Genomic DNA, 19735 nt, shown 5'->3' with positions numbered 1-19735 from the left:
TCCTTACTAAGTTTACAAATACCATAGAACTTTAGAAAAAGGTTCAAGACTTTGAAGAGACTTCAAAGTCTCTTCAAGGCTTTGTCTTATATGTGAGGCCATATATTGGTAACCAAACTCTTTTTGTACTAGATAAATATAGATCCTTTTAATATTATTGGGAAAAATAAGTAATATTTTTAATAATACCTAACAGGTACAATGTACACTATCTGGGTGATGGGCACACTTATAACTTTGACTCAAGCAGTACAGAAGCAATCCATATAACCAAAACATTTGTACCCCTGTAAATATTCTGAAATTAAAAAAAAAAATTTTAAATGTTTTCTTAAATATTTAAAAATTTTTAAAAATTACTCTAATAAAAAAGATCATTAGAACACAACGGAAGTAGTCAATGGCCTTGAAAGCGTCATTTAATCTGAACATTTTAAAATCAGAATGCCATTGAAATAAGTTCACAAGGGCTTTTTGTTGCTGTGTCTTAGTATTTTATATTCCTTGTTTAAAAATTTCTTAGGGAACTTTAGGAATGTATGTATGAAGTAAATTTCACTTATGCAGGTTATAAACCTCAGCTAATCTTAGCTGACTTTTCAACAAGATTCTGATTTATAGGTGACCATAACTGAAAAATTTCTACTTACCTATAGCAATTTGAATTTACAGCAACAGCTAAGTTTATATTGACCTCAGACAGATGGAAAAATTAGGGTTTTATTTTATAGAGCAGTAATTAAGAAAATGTGCTTCGTTGCCTTTTTTTCCCGTCTCTCCTCTTTGCTGAACTTCTGTGAAACTTCCTTTCCTCACCATGACCAGACTATTATTGACTTTTCTCTCTGCTAAAGCAGAAAAATACTTCCATAGTCCACACAGCAATGTTCAAAACAAGGGATTAGCTCCCTCCTTCCCTTTTGTGTAGGCTGCATAATAAACTCCGTGTTTCATAGCATTGTTGTGAATATTCAGAGTGCTCTTTGCAAGTGGTTTTCCTACTATTTCTGTTGTGTATCATTTCTTTTTTCTCTTGGATTCGTGGCTCTGAGTGGACCCCATCACCAAACTTCACCAAGACCTCCATGTATACCACAACCCTTTCATCTCTGTCCCATTATGACACCCAAAAACTTTACATGGAGTCTTTTCTACTTTGTCTACTTTTTAATTAAAATCTTTTTCCTAACATCTTTGTAATTCTTTTTCCCACTGTTACTGCTCTAAAATCTAATAATCATTTCTTTCCAAAGATTAAATTCATTTTTCTTTGCTGTAAATTTCATGTGAACAAGAATTACAGTCAGGTTGCACTGCTCGTCTGTATAGCTCTTAAGTTATAGGTAATTACAAAAATTGGTTTCTTGTGGCTTGCTGTATTCAGTCCACCACAGTATGACTATTGCATGCTAAATATAGAAAGATAATAAATTTGGCCAAGGAACAAGTGTATCTTATATAATGACAACTAACTTTGTACTGGATTAAATTAGTTTGTATATTTAAATTATTGTATTATAATTACCAAAATTGATAGAAATAATCGATATCTTAATATTCTATTTTACTGTAGTTTACACTAGGCTTTTTATTTCATTGTATTACATCTAATTGAACTAAACCAGTAAATTTATCATTATTCTGTAATTCATCATACATTTTCATACCTAATATAATTTTAGTCATTCCATGTGTTTTTGTTTGATGTATTCTGATTCATTCCAGTCAGTCCAAATGTACTGTCTTCCATAGGTTATCCTTCCCTTCAAGTGGAGCTGGAAACCCCCACAGGGTTGCACTACACACCACCCACCCCTTTCCAGCAAGATGATTATTTTAGTGATATCTCTAGCATAGAGTCTCCCCTTAGAACCCCCAGTAGACTGAGCGATGGGCTAGTGCCTTCCCAGGGAAACGTAGAACATTCAGCAGACGGACCTCCAGTCGTAACTGCAGAAGATACTTCCTTAGAAGACAGCAAACTGGAAGACTCAGTGCCTTTAACAGAAATGGCTGAAGCAGTGGATATAGATGAGAGCCAGTTGGAGGATGTATGTCTGAGTGAGTATCCTCAATACCTCGGAAGTTTGGCTGGGGCCCCAAGAGATGTTAAACCTGCAGAGCCCTTGAAACAGACTAGAAAAGTAGGAGTAAGCTCTGAGCAGCAGGAGAAAGGAAAATCTGGTCCTGATGAGGAGATGACGGAAGAAAAACTCAAAACCCTATTTGATGATATTCAACTTGAAGAAGGAGTAGAGTCTGAGGAGATGACAGAAGGAAAAGTACAGGCTATTCTTAAACGTGTTCAGCAAGCAGAACTGGAAATGTCTTCAATTACAGGTTGGCAGAACGAGATACCAAGCGGAAACCTAGAGTCCCCTGCTCAAGCTCGAAGAATAACTGGTGGGTTACTAGACCGACTGGATGACAGGTATGGCTGTTTCAAAAAAAGGAAAGTGAAACACAGGTTACCTGTTAATACTTTGTTTTAAATATATGCTTTTTAGCAATGACACTTTCTAAATTACCATTCTAGTTTTAGGATAATACCTGCTTTAAAGGTCAGTTCATTATGTTAATCTGGAGAGGGATTTAAATATAATTTTCAAAACTATCAGGAACCTGAAGTAAAATGCAAGACATTTTACATACATGCCAAAGATTTATATGTTGTCTTTTCTTTAGAAGACTACTCTTTTGTAGTTTATTACTTGCATTGTTCTTTTCATATAGTAATTATTGTTCATTCAAATAAATAAAAGTCCAAGTCTTATAGAAACATTTGTATTGTTTCTTAACTGTAAGCATAAATATGCTCATTAAACAAACTATTAAAATACGGATAAAAAAATAAATACAACCCCATCACCTGCCAACAACTATCATTAACATTTTGGTAGATTTCCTTTCTTCTGTGTACAATTTTTAAAATTGTAGAAAATGCAGAGAAAAAAGTCATCTGTCCTATACTAGGGGAAACACTTATTTTATATATATTTTTCTATATGAATGTTTTTCATAATTTGAAATATATAATTTTTTACTCCAAATAATATTTCCATGATAGACATTTGTTTATAACCAACATAATTCCCTGATCATGAATCTGGTTGATTTTTATATTGGCCCTGCCCTAGAATGGTGAGAGTCTAGAGTCTCTGAGACATTGGTTCAAATCCCACCACCATTAGGTATGTGTATTGTGACTTTGGATTAATTTCTAAGAACATTACTTTAATCATCTTTAGAAATAAGACTACTACTGCCTTCCTCAAAGATGTTTATAGATTAAAAAAGAAAGCATGTGTCATGCCTACCAAATGACTGATGCAAAAAGTAATCTCTCAGTATTTTTATTTCCACACATAAGAGACTAAAGTACATTTTATTTCAGTGGCAACTAGTGATAAATTTAGGTTGGATGAAAAAGAACTGATATTTCATAACCACATTTAATATTTTTAATATTTTCATATCATTGATCAGCTTCTTACTCAATAAAAATTCCCTAAGAGGGAATTTACAAAACTCCTTTGGAAGGTAGAGGCATCAATGACTTCTGTATACGGCCTACCAAAGAGACTGTTGAAAGAACACAAGTAGTACTAACTTTGATATCTACGTTCAGATATCGTCACCTAATTTATAGTTGCATATCAGGAAATAGACTTTGATGTGGGAAAAGGTGTTCATGATTATTAAACGGGCTGAAATTCCTTGTTTAATATAGGTTCTGCCAGTGAATTATATAGGAAAAAAAACACTAACGAGTCATAGAAGCAGGAAAATGCCAGTAACTTTGCTCCTGGTATAAGCATATGTAGGGTAGGAGAACTCAGGCAAGCAATGTGGACTGGGGGGTAGAAAATTAAACAGAAGTCATAAAGGTGTATGTTATAGGATTGTTTGTCTTTACTCATACAGAATAGGAGCTGCTACTGATGTCTTTTTAAAATAAATGTGTTCAGATAATCAGAATCTGACTTAAAAGTATATATACATACGTTATATATATTATACGTATAAAACATTGCACTAATTATTGCCTTCTACAGATAATAAAGACACTGAAAATAATACACAAGCTACAAAATAAAATGAAGAACAGCCTATACTGAAACTAGTAATAAAGTAGAGGTCAATTTAAGAGAACATGTTGGAAAAGATTTTTAATAGTTAAGGGAAAACAATTCTCACATAGGTGGAAGCAAAAGGTGAGCACCAACACACTCATCACCACTGAGATCAGCAGAGGTCAAGAGTGAAGAAGGGTGAGATTCGAATAAAGGTATTATGGTTAGAAAACTGTAACGGCAGGATTTACAATCGAAAACATACAAAGAACTGGAATTTGGGGTTCTTGGGGATGCCACAGGAATTCATTTTGTTCTCTGTCAGGAGTTTTTTGTTTGTTTTTAACTAGTGATTTTAAAGGCATTTTGAAATATCCTCTTAAGATTGGTGGGGTTGGAACTCTAGGTATTTTATGCCTTCAGAAGTAGTTAAAAGACATGGTTGTTAAAACTTCAGAGTTTCTGAAGCCCATTTCCAGGCACATATTGCCATTATAAATTTTCATATTTTATCTTTTGCAGCCCTGACCAGTGTAGAGATTCCATTACCTCGTATCTCAAAGGAGAGCCTGGAAAATTTGAAGCAAATGGAAGCCATGCAGAAGTCACTCCAGAAGCAAAGACAAAATCTTACTTTCCAGAATCCCAAAATGATATAGGAAAACAGAGTGCTAAGGAAACTCTGAAACCGAAAATACACGGATCTGGTCGTGTTGAGGAACCAGCATCACCACTAGCAGCATATCATAAATCCCTGGAAGAAACCAGCAAGCTTGTAATAGAAGACACTAAACCCTGTGTGCCTGTCAGTATGAAAAAGATGAGTAGGACTTCTGCAGATGGCAAGCCCCGGCTTAACCTCCATGAAGAAGAGGGGTCCAGTGGGTGTGAGCAAAAGGTAGGTCTTCTGGTCATCTAGTAAGCTCTCATTTAAATTGCAAGTACTGATGCTCTGCTTCTTTTGATTAATCTTGTAGCACTGGGCCCAAGGTTCTTTATTTCCAAATTACAGATGTGTGAAATTGTAGCACTAAATGGTAGAGGTAAAGACAGTACTGAGTAAAACATGTGCCATTTGATCGTACCTTCATTCATTGGATAGGAAAAAGGATTATCGCTTTAGTCATTTTTCAGGAGGGAAAAGAACCACAGAGATGTTAAGTAACTCCACCCACTTTCTGACCCTGTCTGGTTCGCTGGCTTAATTTAAAGAGTCTGTCACACCTGACCCATTTACGAGTTCTAAGGTCTGTTGTCTGAAAGTGTGTTTTAAAAATTGAAGAGATACAGTTCCCAACCCTAAAAGTGGTGGGTTGACAGCAGTTAGAAATGTAAAGTTAGAAGTACCATTTTTTAAATTTTTATATCCAAGTTGGTAATTGTTTTAACATTTGTTTCTAATAATTTAAAAACCATACTGTGATAGATTTACTTGCTCTTTATACTTATGGTATTGTGGTATCATCTAATAGATTTTTTTTATTCTTTGAGGTTTACTATTTTTAGATATTAAAAATATTTCAAATGGAAATTATGACTCATAGATGGATATAAGAATAAAAATCAGCTCTATTTTTTACTGCTTTTTGCTCTCTTGATTTTTGCCTCTCTTCATCAACTATGCAATAGACATAGATTGAGAATTATACATCTTTGGAATAGTAGCACTTGGAGTTTTCCCTGAGACATATCTAGTTCACTTAAGACCCACTGTAGTGTTTTGGGAGAAAAAAGACAAGTCTTTTCTAAAATAATGAGTCCATGAGTAGTTTAAGGTTTAGAAAGACATAGTAAACTCCTAATCACCCTGGAGCTAGGTAATTGAATTATCAACTCATCATATCCTTTCCTTTTCCCCTCTTTTGACTACTTTCCTACTAGTTAGAAGGGAAAATGAGAGGAAGTAAAATCAATAATTAAACATTGACTGAATCAATGGTTTTTCTGTTTTTCTTTTAAGCTTTTCTGTTTGAGTTTTTTTCAAGCCTTTTGTTGACTCCTTCCTGACAAGTGTGGTTTTGAATATTGATTTCTGTCTTTCACTTGATTCTTAGTGTATTTAAGCAGTATGAGTTTGAATGGAATGTCTCCTTTTAAAATGCTATATGTTCCCTTTTAAAATGAGCCCACAAAATACAGGGAGAAGCAATAACAGCTATATTTTTCCTATGAAGATTGATTCTGCAAAAGCCTATTAAAAATCAACATAGATGTTCCAAAGGCAAATTACTATACAAATGGAAATAAATACTGCTATGTGCATACATATTGGTCATTGAGGAACCATACTGACTATTGGTATAATGAGGTTGAAAATGAAGTTTTTAACCTTGAGTGCAAACAGTTGAGTTTGTCAGTAATGGAAGATAAATGCTAGTAGAAGGCATCTTAAAGATTTCTTAAAAATGAGTTTGTGCCTTTGGTATTTGGTCACCAGTCCTCCTCTTAATGCACAAAGACTTCATGACCATAAAAATCCATAATAAAGCTTCTGGGAGATATGAGCCTGACCTCACAAGAAATCCAGAGATGTTTAGGATGTATATTCATGGCTATACCATAGTATATTAGCAACCTACTAGGTTATCTGATGTACTATCTCAGAAAACAGCCCCCTTTTTATCCCCTAAAAAATCAGGTCAAAAGTCCGGGTGCGGCTCTTATACGGATGACTGCCTGCTGTTACAAGGTAAAATTCTGCTATTTTCCACGTGACCCATGGCAAGGAGTACTGGGAAAATTCCATTTGGTCTCCTAGTTTCCCTCTTTATCAATTCCCAGAGAATTCTCTAAAAGGAAGCTTGATCCTGAGATTCTGCTACCTACCATCTTCTCTCTACCCTTCCCTTGCAGTTTAGCAGAGACTCCAGGGAGAAAGTGGAAACTGAAACATTGGCCAAATGGCCACTTTTTCTTTATGTAAGGGGCTGGTCTCAAATGGTGCTTTGGAGGATTATGGTATAATTGACATCTAGGTTTGTTGTTAATGTTTACATTAACATATCTTCTTCTGCTCTTGAATTTACCCAAGTAAAAACCTTTCCCCAGTTTAAGATTCCGTGTATGGATAATTCATATTCAGTTTTCCCTTTTGCCTCATCCAACCCATTAATCCCAGGATGCTGATGAGTAATTCCTTTCTTTCATCAACATGAATTCCTTTTACCTTTTCCTGTGTTCTTGAACCATTTCAAGGACCTCCTTCCACCATACTTGGATCATTCTGAGTGTCCTGAATTTACTGTCCTTTTCTGAAAATTTAAAAATGTAATAGGGAATACTCAGTTCTCAAGTCCTTACTCCTTGTAAAGAAACTGGCTGCTATTTCCATTTGAAACCATATTAGTCAGTGGGGTATTTTGTTTAGATGAAATTTCCTACAAAGTCACGGTAGATATTACCTGTAACATTTTTAAATACTTGTGAAATTTACCTTTGATGAATAGATAATAAATGAGGCTATTTTTTTCAACTGACATTTCATAAAGCATTTTATCTAACACCTACAGCTTCTATAGCAACTATATTCATTTTTTTTTCACTATTTTTACAAGTATTGCTATTCATTTTTCCAATGAATGGCAATTACAACTTCTATCTTCAGGACTATTAGATTTGAGGTAACTAGTCAACTTAGAAAATAAAATACAATAAAAAATAATTCTGATTTTCAGAGTTTCACCACTAAAATTTAGAACTAAAATCACTCAGTAAATATTCTTCACCATGGTATTTTAAAGTAAAAGCTAAAGATAGTTTTTCCTTTGAATTATGAACTATTTGCCACTTGGTAGTTTTTACTGATTCCTACTCTTATTGCTTAAAAATTAATATGTTTTGCAATAACAGTATTCTTGTTTGTATCATAGTCTTCTCAGTTCTTTAAAGCAGGACTTCAAGTTTTTACATGTTTATTCCTTCATTCATTTGAATAAACTTTACCAATTACTTGGTCCAAATTACAAGGTTATACATTCAAGGCAAATGAATATCGATTTAAAACTACTCTTAAAAGAAATACAAATATGAATGGTTCTTCAAACTAATAGTAGCATGTAGTGGGGGGTTTTTTTGTTTTTTTTTTTTTTAGGAGATGAGGTCTTGCTCTGTTACCCAGGCTGAAGTACGGTGGCATGATCACAGCTCACTGCAGCCTTGAACTCCTGTGCTTAAGCTATCCTCCTGCCTAAGCCTGCTGAGTCACTTGGGATTACAGGCAGGAGCCACCATACCCAGCTCATCATGTAGTTTCTGATGCAAAAAAGGCTTTATAATTATTTTTCATAATTTATAACTTAGTGACCTTGATCTTTGCATATATACACACACACAAAGTAATCTCATTTAGAATTCTGCTCAAAAATTTTCTTCCATTTAAATTTTTTTTAAAGATTCTCACAAATATACATCATGATTTTCCTTAGTGGGCAAGAAACAGCAAGTAAATGTAATTCTCTCTTGATTTCCCTTCTCAGAATGTCTTTTGTTTTAAGTGTGATGGTAAAATTATACTAAAAATGCATTTATCAGGACTTGAAAGACAGTGAGAGTGGTTCAAGTTCAGAGGAAGAACGGAGAGTCACTACCCGAGTTATTCGCCGGCGTTTGATTTTAAAGGTATCCTGTAGCTGGATTATATGGGGCACGGCTGTATTATTAGAAACTCCTTTATTGTGGTTTTGAAATTTCAGCATGCTTGATGATGAAATGGCTCTGTATGTGTTTCTTTGCACACTTGAAAGCTTATAAAAACAACCAAAAAGGAAAAGCCATGTTGCATGATACTAAGTATTCTGTGTAGGCCTGTTTGACATGTGGCAGTTGTAATTTTATCTTAGAATTCTTGGAATCTGTATCCTGCTTTCCTCAGAGAAGTGTTATGTGTGTGAACAAAGATTCTATCTTGGTGAGAGAGTAGTTCATATCAAACAAAATGCTCAATTGAAACCTCAGAGACTGTCATGAGGTATGAGGTAAGACAAGGAAGAAAGAAAATTAAAAGGCTTCCTTCTCAGTCTCAAATTCCTACTGTCTTAAGAATTTTTAAATGGAAAGTAGTTTTCCATAATCAATCAATGGCTGTGATTTTGAGGTTACAGGCTGGCATGAATGTATGTAACATAATGCTAGTCAAGCAAAAAATTCTGAACGTTTTTAACTTTACTAACATACCAAAAAAAAAAAAAACAACAACAACAACAAAAAACCTCAAGCTGTATTTTTAAGTATAGGAGTCAATTTTTACTACAAATGAAAAATGTAATTCCACCCTATTACAGCACAATTTGAAAGGCCTTTAGAAGCACTGACCTAACGCGTGGTCAGGCCTAGCAGAATGCTTCTCCCAGGCTGCCACTTGTCTTCATTACTCTAACTTTAGAAAGATCTTTCTTGATATTAGAATAATTGAGTGCAGAGAACTAGAAATCCATTTTCAGTGCATATACTTTTGAGTGTGATCCAAAAAACCTGAGGCTTCTCAGTTAGTAGCTCTGGAAAGAAAGAGAGGAAGAGAAATATCTATTGAAAACCATTTATCAAACTTATCATCCAATCTTTAAATGTCAGGAGACCCAGTGGAGAATAGAAAAGTTGGCTCAGGTATCCAAAATTTCTTAATCCTGCTGCTTTGTACTTTTCCTGAAGATCAGATGAAAGAAGAGAAGAAACTCTGCCAAATCTGTGGTAATACAGTTTTTCTAAGACTCTGGAAACATTAGAGAAGAAAATAAATCCTTGTCAAAATTTTCAGTTATCCCCCAAATCAAGCTCAATAGGGTACTCACAAAAAAACATGAATCACTTCTTTGAAAATTCCACATAGGCAAGCCAAGTTACTTATTGTTGTCTAGCATATTTGCAAGTATTCAACCTGCTATCTATAAAATGCTCTTAATTCGTCATCTCACACATGTTCTCTGGGATGGGAGCTTGGGGGAGACTACTTGATTCAATTTTCTGAAGGTGTTAAAGCTCTTTGCTCAGGTTTTATCATTCCCATACTCAATGTCTTCAAGAAATGATAGGGTGAAACATCTAGAAAAAGCACAACATACTGTTTTGTAACTTACTTTTTATACTTAACATATGACATACTCATGTTACCTACCTCATTCCTTTATAATAGTTGCCCATTATAAGTTGACCCTATCTAGAACTATAGAAGTTGACCCTATCTAGAACAGAAGAAAACAAACATAATCATGCAAAAAAAAAGTGGGCGGCCGGGGATAAGTTTTTCTCTAAAGAAGACAAAAGCAGTAACAACATTAAAACCCCCCAAGTCAATAAGGGTTATTTCTTTTGGTTTCCTAGAATTCTAGACATGCCATCAGCAAGATAGGTTTTTAAGTAATTTTATTGGAGTGAGTTATCTATGTATTTGAGCTTAACATATAATTATATGTTAACATAAATTATTAAGAGCTTAAATTTAAAAGACCAAATGCTGTGATGTTATAGGCTTCATAATTCTCCCCAAATACCCACTTCTTGACGTTAGTGTAATTTTAGAGAGACTGAGTGGAATCAGAGAATGGGTTTATAACTGGAGAAAGCATTGTAAAAACAATAGAATCATTCACAAATGAGCTTTGAGAAATGTCTTTCATACGTGATGGAAAAACCAAAAGCTAAAGAATAGTTGTGATTATTATTGGAAGCTATAGGTATACAAAAAAAGCTTTATAAGTTACATATATAGAATTCTTTCTAGTTAATATTTTTCTGTTCAGATTGTTGGGGCAGTTGGAAAGGATGACTCTACTGTTGCTTTTCTCTTTACTCCACATACTGCTGTCTTTGTATGTAAGATCCATGTGACATGGGAATCATCTTTGTCAAAAACATAAAATGGAAATGTTAAGACCTAGAGAGGTCAACAAGACTAAAATTATCCCTTTTCCTACCTGACAAAACTGAAGATTGGAGATGAATTGATTTACCCAAAATCACATAGCAGTAGCAGCTCTGGGACCAGAGTCTCCTCCCTAGCCCTCTAGAGAAGTACTTTGTCCACAGTACTTCACGGGCAGCCTGCCCTCTGTATTGGCGGGTTCCATGTTCACAGATTCAACCAACCATGAATTGAAAATATTCAGGAAAAAAACCCAATGATAAAAAATACAAATAAAAAACAATACAGTATAACAACTATTTATACATCATTTACATTATATTAGGTATTCCAAGTAATCTAGAGATGATTTAAAATATACAGGAAGATTACCGTGTGCCATTTTATAAAAGAGACATGAGCATCCTGGGATTTTGTTCTCCTTGGGGGTCCTGGAACCAATCCCCAAGTATACTGAGGAATGTTATATTTCTCTTCCAGAACAAATAAAAAAGGAATATCGTTTGCTAGACTAAATCAGGCATTTGGCTATTCAGACCTTTCCTGTGGCACAGAAGGCAGCATTGATCTGTCATTGCTGGAAACTATTTGATGGGGCTGGAATGCTGGGAATTTGACCTACTTCCTGAATGCTGTCCAACCCTGAACTGAACTAGCACAGTTATACTGTTTGCCATCGTAATCCCCCTAGCACTTAATATCTCAGAACTGAAAACTATTTTGGGGTTGTTCCATCCCTCCCAGAGCCAGCTTTTGCTGGGAATTGTCTTCCAAAAGAAGCAATAGGTGTGCTGAGGATTGGATTGGCACAAGTCAGGGCAAATCTGTTTTCTTAGCATTCAATTTGTATAATACATGGGGTAAAAGCATAATTTTACAAATTTTCTCTTTACTTTCATATATGTGTCCATTCTTTTTTTTGTGAAGTTTTTATTTTTTATATTTAATATTTTCCAATCCCTCTGGAATGAGTGAAGTTAACAAATTCTCCTATTTGTCATGGGACTTTTAAAATTTTTATCAGCATATTCATTTATTTCTATACTATTTGAAAATACAGTGGTTTCAAATGCTTAGAAGCAATTTAAGTTATTAACTAGTCCTGTGAGTTTGTTTACCTTATTTGCTTAGCAAATCCAGTGATTGCAAAGGTAAAAACTTCAAACCAACTAACAACCAAACTACTGTGAAGTTTGATAAGATTAAAATAACTGAATTTTTACTATATAGTGCAACTGTATTTTGATTTCTATTTTCAATATTTTTACTGGCTTCCCTAAATAAGAGTTTACATGTATGTTTTCCACAAATCAAACAATTCAAAAGTATATAATGTTCTATTCACCCATTCTATTTTCCAGAGGTAAACACTATTCACAAGCATCAGATTGTTTTTATACACATATACCAATATAGAAAGTACATGTGCAAACAAGGCCTAGCTAGGTTTTTTAGAATATAAAAGTAGGTTATATCATACATATTGCTTAGTAACTTGCTTTTTGCAAAATACATCACATCCATCCTGTTTTTGGAAAGTTCAAGTTTTAATGAGTATGTCAAAGCAAATTGGTACATTTCATACTGTTATTCTTTCATTTTATTAAAAATTTCAAAGGGAGAGAACTAAAAATTGAAAAATGCTGTGCTTCTAGCAGAGGCCAAAGGGAAGTACTGTTAGTTTTCATTAAGGCAGACACCAGAGGTGAAAATGTAACACCATCCATGCTGTCACTTTCCTTTAAAATGGGGGGGACGTTAGAGGGGTTGCCAGAAATACTGTTGTCAACAGGACTGGGGGAAAATTTGTTTACCTGAAAGTACAAACTGTTTGCAAGAACTTTAGAAGCTAATTAGAGATTATTCTCTCTCACTGAAGAGTGGCCCCAGAGAGCTCTCCTTGGTAACGCTTGGTCTCTAATATATTTGACAGAATAAAAGATGGATAAATTTTTTAAAAACATACTCCTTACTGTCTTTCCTACCTATCTAATCCACTCCCCCAGTACAGTGAGTTTCTACATAATCAATTTATTTTAACCCTATTAAAGCAATCATTGACCATATTTAATAGCCATATAAGACAAAAAGATGTACCTTTGCCTTTATTTATATATAAATAGTATGATTTTCAGTATGAAACAATGAAAATGCCAACATAGCAGAATAGTTTTCAATAACCTATATGGCTTGTTATTTTTAAGTAGGGCTTTGCTCTTTCTCAGGCTATTAGTCTAAATCAGTATTCTTGTATGTATTTTCTATGCTTATAAATATACCTACATCATATTCCTTTCAGAGACTGTCCAAACAATTTAAAAATTAACTGGCATCTTTCCCCATAAGAGGATCCATTCATAACATATCCAATAGGATACTCATTTTCTGGATTTTCCTGGGATCCTTTAATCTTTTAGCATTCAAAGGGCTAGAAATTTCTAAGAGTTAGTTCAAAAATGTCATTCATTCATTTTAAACTATAGTAAAACATTTTATGACATTCTGTTGGCTTTTTTGCTGTCTTTATGCCTTTACTTTTAAAATTATGGGTTTTTTCCCAAACATATGAAACCAACCATAGGAAATATGATATTCCCATAAAAAACTTGATGCAGGTTTTAAGTTCATTGAGACATAAGACCTTTACATTGTCCCAGTTTTCTTCCCTCTTAACTGTGCTAATTGAGACTAGTCATAAGCAATATTTAGGATGAACTAAACATGAGCAGCAAGAAACATCTAGTTTTATTTTCATACCACCTGTACCATAGTGAGGTAAAATTGAGTCATATGTCCCACCCATTGTCATGACCTGTGCACGCACAATCTCTAAGAACAGAAAGTCACTTTGTAATGAAAGAAAATGAGAACAGAATTTTGTTAGTGAAACAATAGTGTTTTAGTCTTTATTCTGTCATTTCAAACCAGAACTGCCTTTCAGTTGTGACATAAGGCAATCTTAGAATTTTCTCACCATTATCAGAGCCACTATCTTTTCCATTCCAATGACACTGAAAAAAAGTTAGAATCCTGGCTCTCTCCAGAATGCAGCTGTCTTTGTGATTGGCCATTTTTCCTGGGAAAAAACACATCTGTACACTGCACTGGACTGTTATCCACTTCACCTTTTCAATAAGATGTCTAACAGGTCAATAGGTCCCTGAGTATTAGTCCACACTTAAGATGTTTATTCTTATTCCTCAAAACTGTAAGTGGCACAAACCTGAAGTTGACCACCAGTGAGGAAGGTAATGGAATGCAGATACAGTCCTCTTTTTGCTGAGTGGTTTGTCTTATTAGACAATTGGGGAGCCAACAGAGAGATCCTAAGGAGCCATCTAAATCCACCAACCTGCCTACAGACAGAATATGAGCCTACCCTGGAGAGTTAAGAATCTATTCCATTTTTTAAACTCATCAGAGGGAGACCTTTGACAGTTTCCGCTTTAGAAATCAGCTAACAGTCACCAACTGAAATATATAATCTCAAATTCCTTTGGTATTGATTTTATCTCTTTTTTTGGCCTCTGGCAATGGAGATAATCAGTCATCACATGAGACCTCTTCACTTCAAGGTAGTACTCTTAAGCTATATACTACATCAGACATACTCATTCTCACTTAAAACTTATGAAAGGCTCAGTCTAAAAATAGAATTCTCACTGCGCTCTGAACACTGCTCAGAGTCTATCAAAAAATGTATGTATTACCCTGAGTAAATGAATTTTTAAATAAAAGTAATATGAATGACAAATATTATGCCCAAACTAAGGTACTGTCTTAATTCAAATAAGATAAAACTCAATGCACAAAGATCCTAGAGATTTGGTAGGCCTAAGGAAGAAACACTGTGCTCAGAGTGAGATGACTGAATCAGAGCTCTAGTCGTTGGCTAAGAGTTTTTTCTACAAATGAAGCCTTTTGGTTTATCAATGTGTAACTACATTCTGTAATCATATATTTTCACATTCTTCCTTCTTGGAATTTGTTGCTAACCATCACTCTTAAGGTTTAATGCTTGAACGCTGTGGACTGCTAAATAACCATCAGTGACGTCATCCTTTTCCCCTTGGAATGGAGTAGCAAGTAGAGTGTACAAATTCTTTTTCCACAATTCCGGAGCATGTGTGGTGTTTGGAGTGGTGTGGAGATTTCTCCATCTAGTGTGTTGCTAATCTCTATGCCAAATCCTTTAGGGAGAGGAAGCAAAGAACATTCCTGGTGAATCTGTCACAGAAGAAAAATTTACTGATGAAGAAGGCAACCTCATCACCAGAAAAGTAATCACCATTGAGATTTCATGCTTCTCTTGGAACTTAGATTTCTGCATTAAAAACACTGCTATTTTCTGTGCTGTAGTGTCACCTCTTGAAACAGAAAAATCTCTACTTTTCACTATTGCTTCCTACAGATCACTCGGAAAGTAATAAGACGAATTGTTATCCCACAAGAGAGAAAACATGATGATGTGGTAATGGAGAGGGGCTGCCAAGGAGAACGTAGAGGATAAAAGCTTGTGCACTCCCTAGAAAATACTGCTAACAGGCTGGCATCTGCAGTGTGGCACCTTGAAGTGTTTGTTGCTTTTGACGTCTTATGCATTTGATTAGGGTCAAAGAAAAAGACTTTGCTTCCTAACGTATACTTTTTTACTGTCTTCAGAGTTTTCGTAGAGTTAAGTTCATTTATGGGGGAAAGAACGTGCTCGTTTGAGAGAACTGAAGAATGCCCCGGCCCCACCAAGGGCTTGGCCTTCAGCAGAGCACTGCCTGGGACAGGGACAGAACACTCCAAATGCCCAGGGTTTAAATGTTAGAATAGCAGAAGGCTCCATTCAAGATCCTACATCAAATCTATATATTTTTCCCTTTCTACCATGTTCTGTAGGAAAATCTAAATTCCTATACCTTAACCTGAGGAGGGTTTGCCTCTTTGAGTTTATAATAGCTCATGTCCAACGTGCCAGTTAAAGAACCGAACTTACCACTGACCAGTGAAACTCACCACCGAATCCCCATCTTAGAGAGAACATTTCTAGTTATGCTTCATTTCTTTCTATTTCTCAGATCTTTACCCTTTTCACTTTAAAAATAGAAACTTCAATAGACTGTTTACATAAGAATAAAATGAATTGAAAATTTGTCAGACGTATTCAATCAGAAAATTGGAAACGCTACTTGTGTTTTCCGTTAAAAGTAGAGTGGAAACTAAGTAATTGTGCAACGGCCTTGCTCTCAGAGCAGTATGTTCCTGATGCTCAGTGAAGAGAAGTCTTGGTTTATGGAAAATAGATGCCTCATTGGTCTGATAGTGAGAGGAAGGCATTAGTAATTCCACAAACTTAAAAAAAAAAAAAAAGCTCCTCAGATCAATAGCATTTCTATGGCTTTTAGTTCTTGATTAGTGCTTTACTGAGAAATTTCAGTTTCATTGCAACAGGTCACTTAAAATTCTGCTGGCCATTAAAAAGCCATAAATTACTGGTATGTTTTAAAATTGGGATTTGGGTGCCTTGTGAACTTTTAGCAATTTCTTCTAGTCACTATAGGAAATGTATAGGCTGCTCATTTTCATTTATCACTAACCTACTGAATTATTGTGAAATATAGTTCTGTCGTATTCGTTTTGACAGTGCTCTCTAGCCAGCTTGCCTTGATGACGCTCAGCTGTGTAGTTAAGCCAACTAGATTGTATGTAGTTTTGGACATGAAGTGACAAAGTGCTTTAAACTGTTTCACTTATCCTAATCCAGCTTCCAAGGACCAGAATGGGACTGCTTTATAACTAAAACTCTTTCATTATGAAATCTTAATGTGTATATTCCTTTTAAAGCAGGGAGAAGGTTATAAGGTGAAGACGAAGAAAGAAATCCGCCATGTGGAAAAGAAGAGCCACTCATAACAGTGAATGGTCAGTCAAGGTGATAAATACGCTCATATCAACAACAGTTCACTTCAAAATTCACTATATAAGTGAATCAGATCTTCACCTTCCTCTCTTTTTCACTGAATTCCAGCTTTGAAAATCAAATATGAAGTTGTTCAAGTTCTTTTTATGTTTGCATATATATATGTGTGTATACACACACAGAGACTTGATTCTAGTTTCACGGTCCATTAACTTTCCCCTCACAAATTAGGCAGGAATTTACATCTAAATTATGTTTGCAGAAGCAAATATAAATAGTGATTTTTGAATCTCCTGTAAGAGTGAAGGCTTATCATGAAATGCAGTAGCCTTACACAATCTAACAGTCAGACTATATGGCAACAAATAATTCTTACAGATGTACTTTGAGAATTCTATTGATCCTGCATTTTGCCATTTTAGCAGAATAGCATCTGAGGATATAATTTTGGTTGCAATATAGTGGTTGCCAAGTCTAAATTAAGTGACTGACACCCCCATCTACAACTTTACATATTTTATACAAACCAAAGGGGAAAAAAATTGGTTAATGATAGTACTGTTCTTGTTTTAAGTTAAATGTTTGTTTAGTAAAGTGAGCTTTGTTTAAATTTGCTTGGACTTTATAGATCACACTATTTTCCTTTAACATTGTTTTCCAGATTTTACACTGTCCCATTTCTACATAGCTACAATTAGAAAGGCCATTTGGGGTGGAAAAAAAACAAAATTCTGAGGTAAATTCTGGTTAAGCAGAAGTCTGGTTAAGCAGAAGGTGAAGCAGAATCATTTCTTCAGGGCCATTCACCTATAGTCCTCTGTGCCCCACTGGTTAAAGTAAGAAAGAACAGATTCTGGTTTTCACTTGTGTTTCCTGTTTCCTACATACCAGAATCCTGGTATTTGAAGTGCTGACGTAAGGAACTAAGAAATAATCTAGTCTCATTGCCCCTAATTTTATATGTGAGCTAAGTAAGGCTCAGATAAATTTCTAATTCTCCCTCCCCCAACATCATCATTTATTTATTTATCCATTCTAACATTTAATTCACTTCCTTTCTGTGAGGCTTTCTTACATCACTGTTTAATGGCATGGAAAAAACTGAAAAACCGCAGAGTGCTCTGGAAATATTTCCTATCCATATTCTTCTAAGTGTTTTCCATGTGTTCTTCGTTTAGTTCTCACAGCCAGACCTCTTGAACAGGTGCCCTTATTATCGCCTTTTAACAGATGAGGAAACAGGACCAAAGCAGTCCAAGGTCATATAAGAAAAGTGTGGCAGAAATAGGTTACAAACCCCAATGAGCTGCCTCCAGAGCCCACTTTTTCAGCCATGTTTACTGGACACTCAACCTGGGTGTGAGGCGACAGGGACGGCTTCCTTGAGAATGTGGTATTTGAGCTGAGTTGTAAAGATGAATAGGAGTCGGTCATCTCTGTAAGGATTCTGGTCTTTACCCTAAAAGCAGTGGGAAATCACTGAAAGTTTTTAGGCAAGGATGGGATATGATCCAGTTTATGTTCCTCATTACTCACTCCAGATGCAGGGAAGAGAATGAATTGGAAGGGGCAGTAATAGATGAGCAGAAAATCTGTTAAGAAACTATTGCAGATGCTAGCTTTGGCAGTGAGAATGGCTGAATCAAGAGATATTGACACAGCATGCTTGTTATTGGATGTGAAGGGTGAAAGATGAGAAAACTAGGGATGACATCGATGTACTAATGTCTACTGTGAACTCATATATTATGCATATCCTACTGCTGAACCAGGTGAGAAAGACTTATGTATAGGAGATTGATGAAGTATTGTGCATGAGTTTGCTATCTTGAATTAGTGCATTTAAAAATTCTAAATGACGTAGAAGAGAGTTCAGTCAGTGTTAGTATGCCCCTAAATGTTTAGCAACTCATTCAACCATATACTCTGAGTGGGAAAGAACCAAAAAGGTTACTTACAATAGCTGGACCAGTTTTCTACAATAACATATACCTAATGTCTGTGAATAAATGATACCAAAAAATATGTGACAGTGCTACACTTCCCAGGGTCCTATAGTAATATAAAAATGACTTGGTCACTAAATACACACAATGTTTTAAAATTATAAATAATTTTATATAAAAGTTGTCAGACTTCTGTATAGACATCTATAAAGAAGTTGTCAGACTCACATGCTACACCACTCAAAGGAAAGAGCAATGTGGGTAGATTAATTCATATGAATGTGAAAATAACTTCAGCATACAGCAAACTTAATGTGTCAGATGGAAAGAACAGCGATTTGATAGCAAGCCTAATTTTACTTTCCAAGTAGTGTTTGCCTTCCATTAGGAAATAAGAATACTGTCTGAAATTCCAGGACATTGAATGTGAGCTCTGGAAAAAAATCAATTTGCAAATAGTTATGTTGGCTGTCTTTTTAAAAAAAAAAAAATAACAAAACAACTAAGGAAACAGAATGCTGCCAATTATCACTGAGTGTCACATGGTGACACTAAAATTTTTATTTCCCACTTTAGAACCAATTGAATTGTGAGCTATCTGAACTCCACACCTGCTTTTCTTTAATATTGAGTCACAGCCATCCTATTTTTGAGGGGAAAAGCCAGTGACTTTAAAGATTTGCACATAGTATATAGTGACTTATGGTTTACAAAGTACTTTTACATTCCTGTGTAATCTAACCCTTCAAACAAGTCACGAGGCAAGTCAGAACAATTTGGTTTGCGACCTTTTACAGATGAGGATACTAAGGCTCGGAGAAGTCAGATGATGTATCTGTCACAGTTTATGACCGGTAGAGCTAGGACGAACTGAAGATTATTGATACTCCATCTAGTGCTCTATTACACTAAGCTATCTCTAAAATTACTTATGAATAACAATAGTCATTTA

General features: G+C 35.1%; 1 protein-coding gene and 1 long non-coding RNA gene across 6 annotated transcripts in view; one reads left to right on the top strand and one right to left on the bottom strand.

The window, feature by feature from the left end:
- LOC123650209 overlaps positions 1–19735 on the bottom strand; it is a 77044-nt gene that overhangs the window by 6638 nt on the left and 50671 nt on the right. The window lies entirely within an intron of this gene.
- The window catches only part of ANK3 (ankyrin 3), a 618703-nt gene that overhangs the window by 591426 nt on the left and 7542 nt on the right, over positions 1–19735 (top strand). For 2 of the 5 annotated variants that reach the window (XM_045568777.1, XM_045568773.1), the window contains exons 40-47: positions 1753–2061; positions 2341–2431; positions 4596–4971; positions 6712–6762; positions 8604–8690; positions 15126–15209; positions 15341–15400; positions 16762–16839. In XM_045568777.1, the coding sequence (XP_045424733.1) occupies positions 1753–2061; positions 2341–2431; positions 4596–4971; positions 6712–6762; positions 8604–8690; positions 15126–15209; positions 15341–15400; positions 16762–16830 (1127 nt within the window). In that variant the 3' untranslated portion in view covers positions 16831–16839. Of the gene's footprint in view, positions 1–1752; positions 2062–2340; positions 2432–4595; positions 4972–6711; positions 6763–8603; positions 8691–15125; positions 15210–15340; positions 15401–16761; positions 16850–19735 lie in introns of all 5 variants that reach the window. The other 3 variants (XM_045568774.1, XM_045568775.1, XM_045568776.1) reach the window with 3 other exon arrangements.

The sequence above is a fragment of the Lemur catta genome, chromosome 14 (assembly GCF_020740605.2).
Source record: "Lemur catta isolate mLemCat1 chromosome 14, mLemCat1.pri, whole genome shotgun sequence".
NCBI classification, from domain to species: Eukaryota; Metazoa; Chordata; class Mammalia; order Primates; family Lemuridae; genus Lemur; species Lemur catta.
This window is presented reverse-complemented; position numbering and strand designations above follow the sequence as displayed.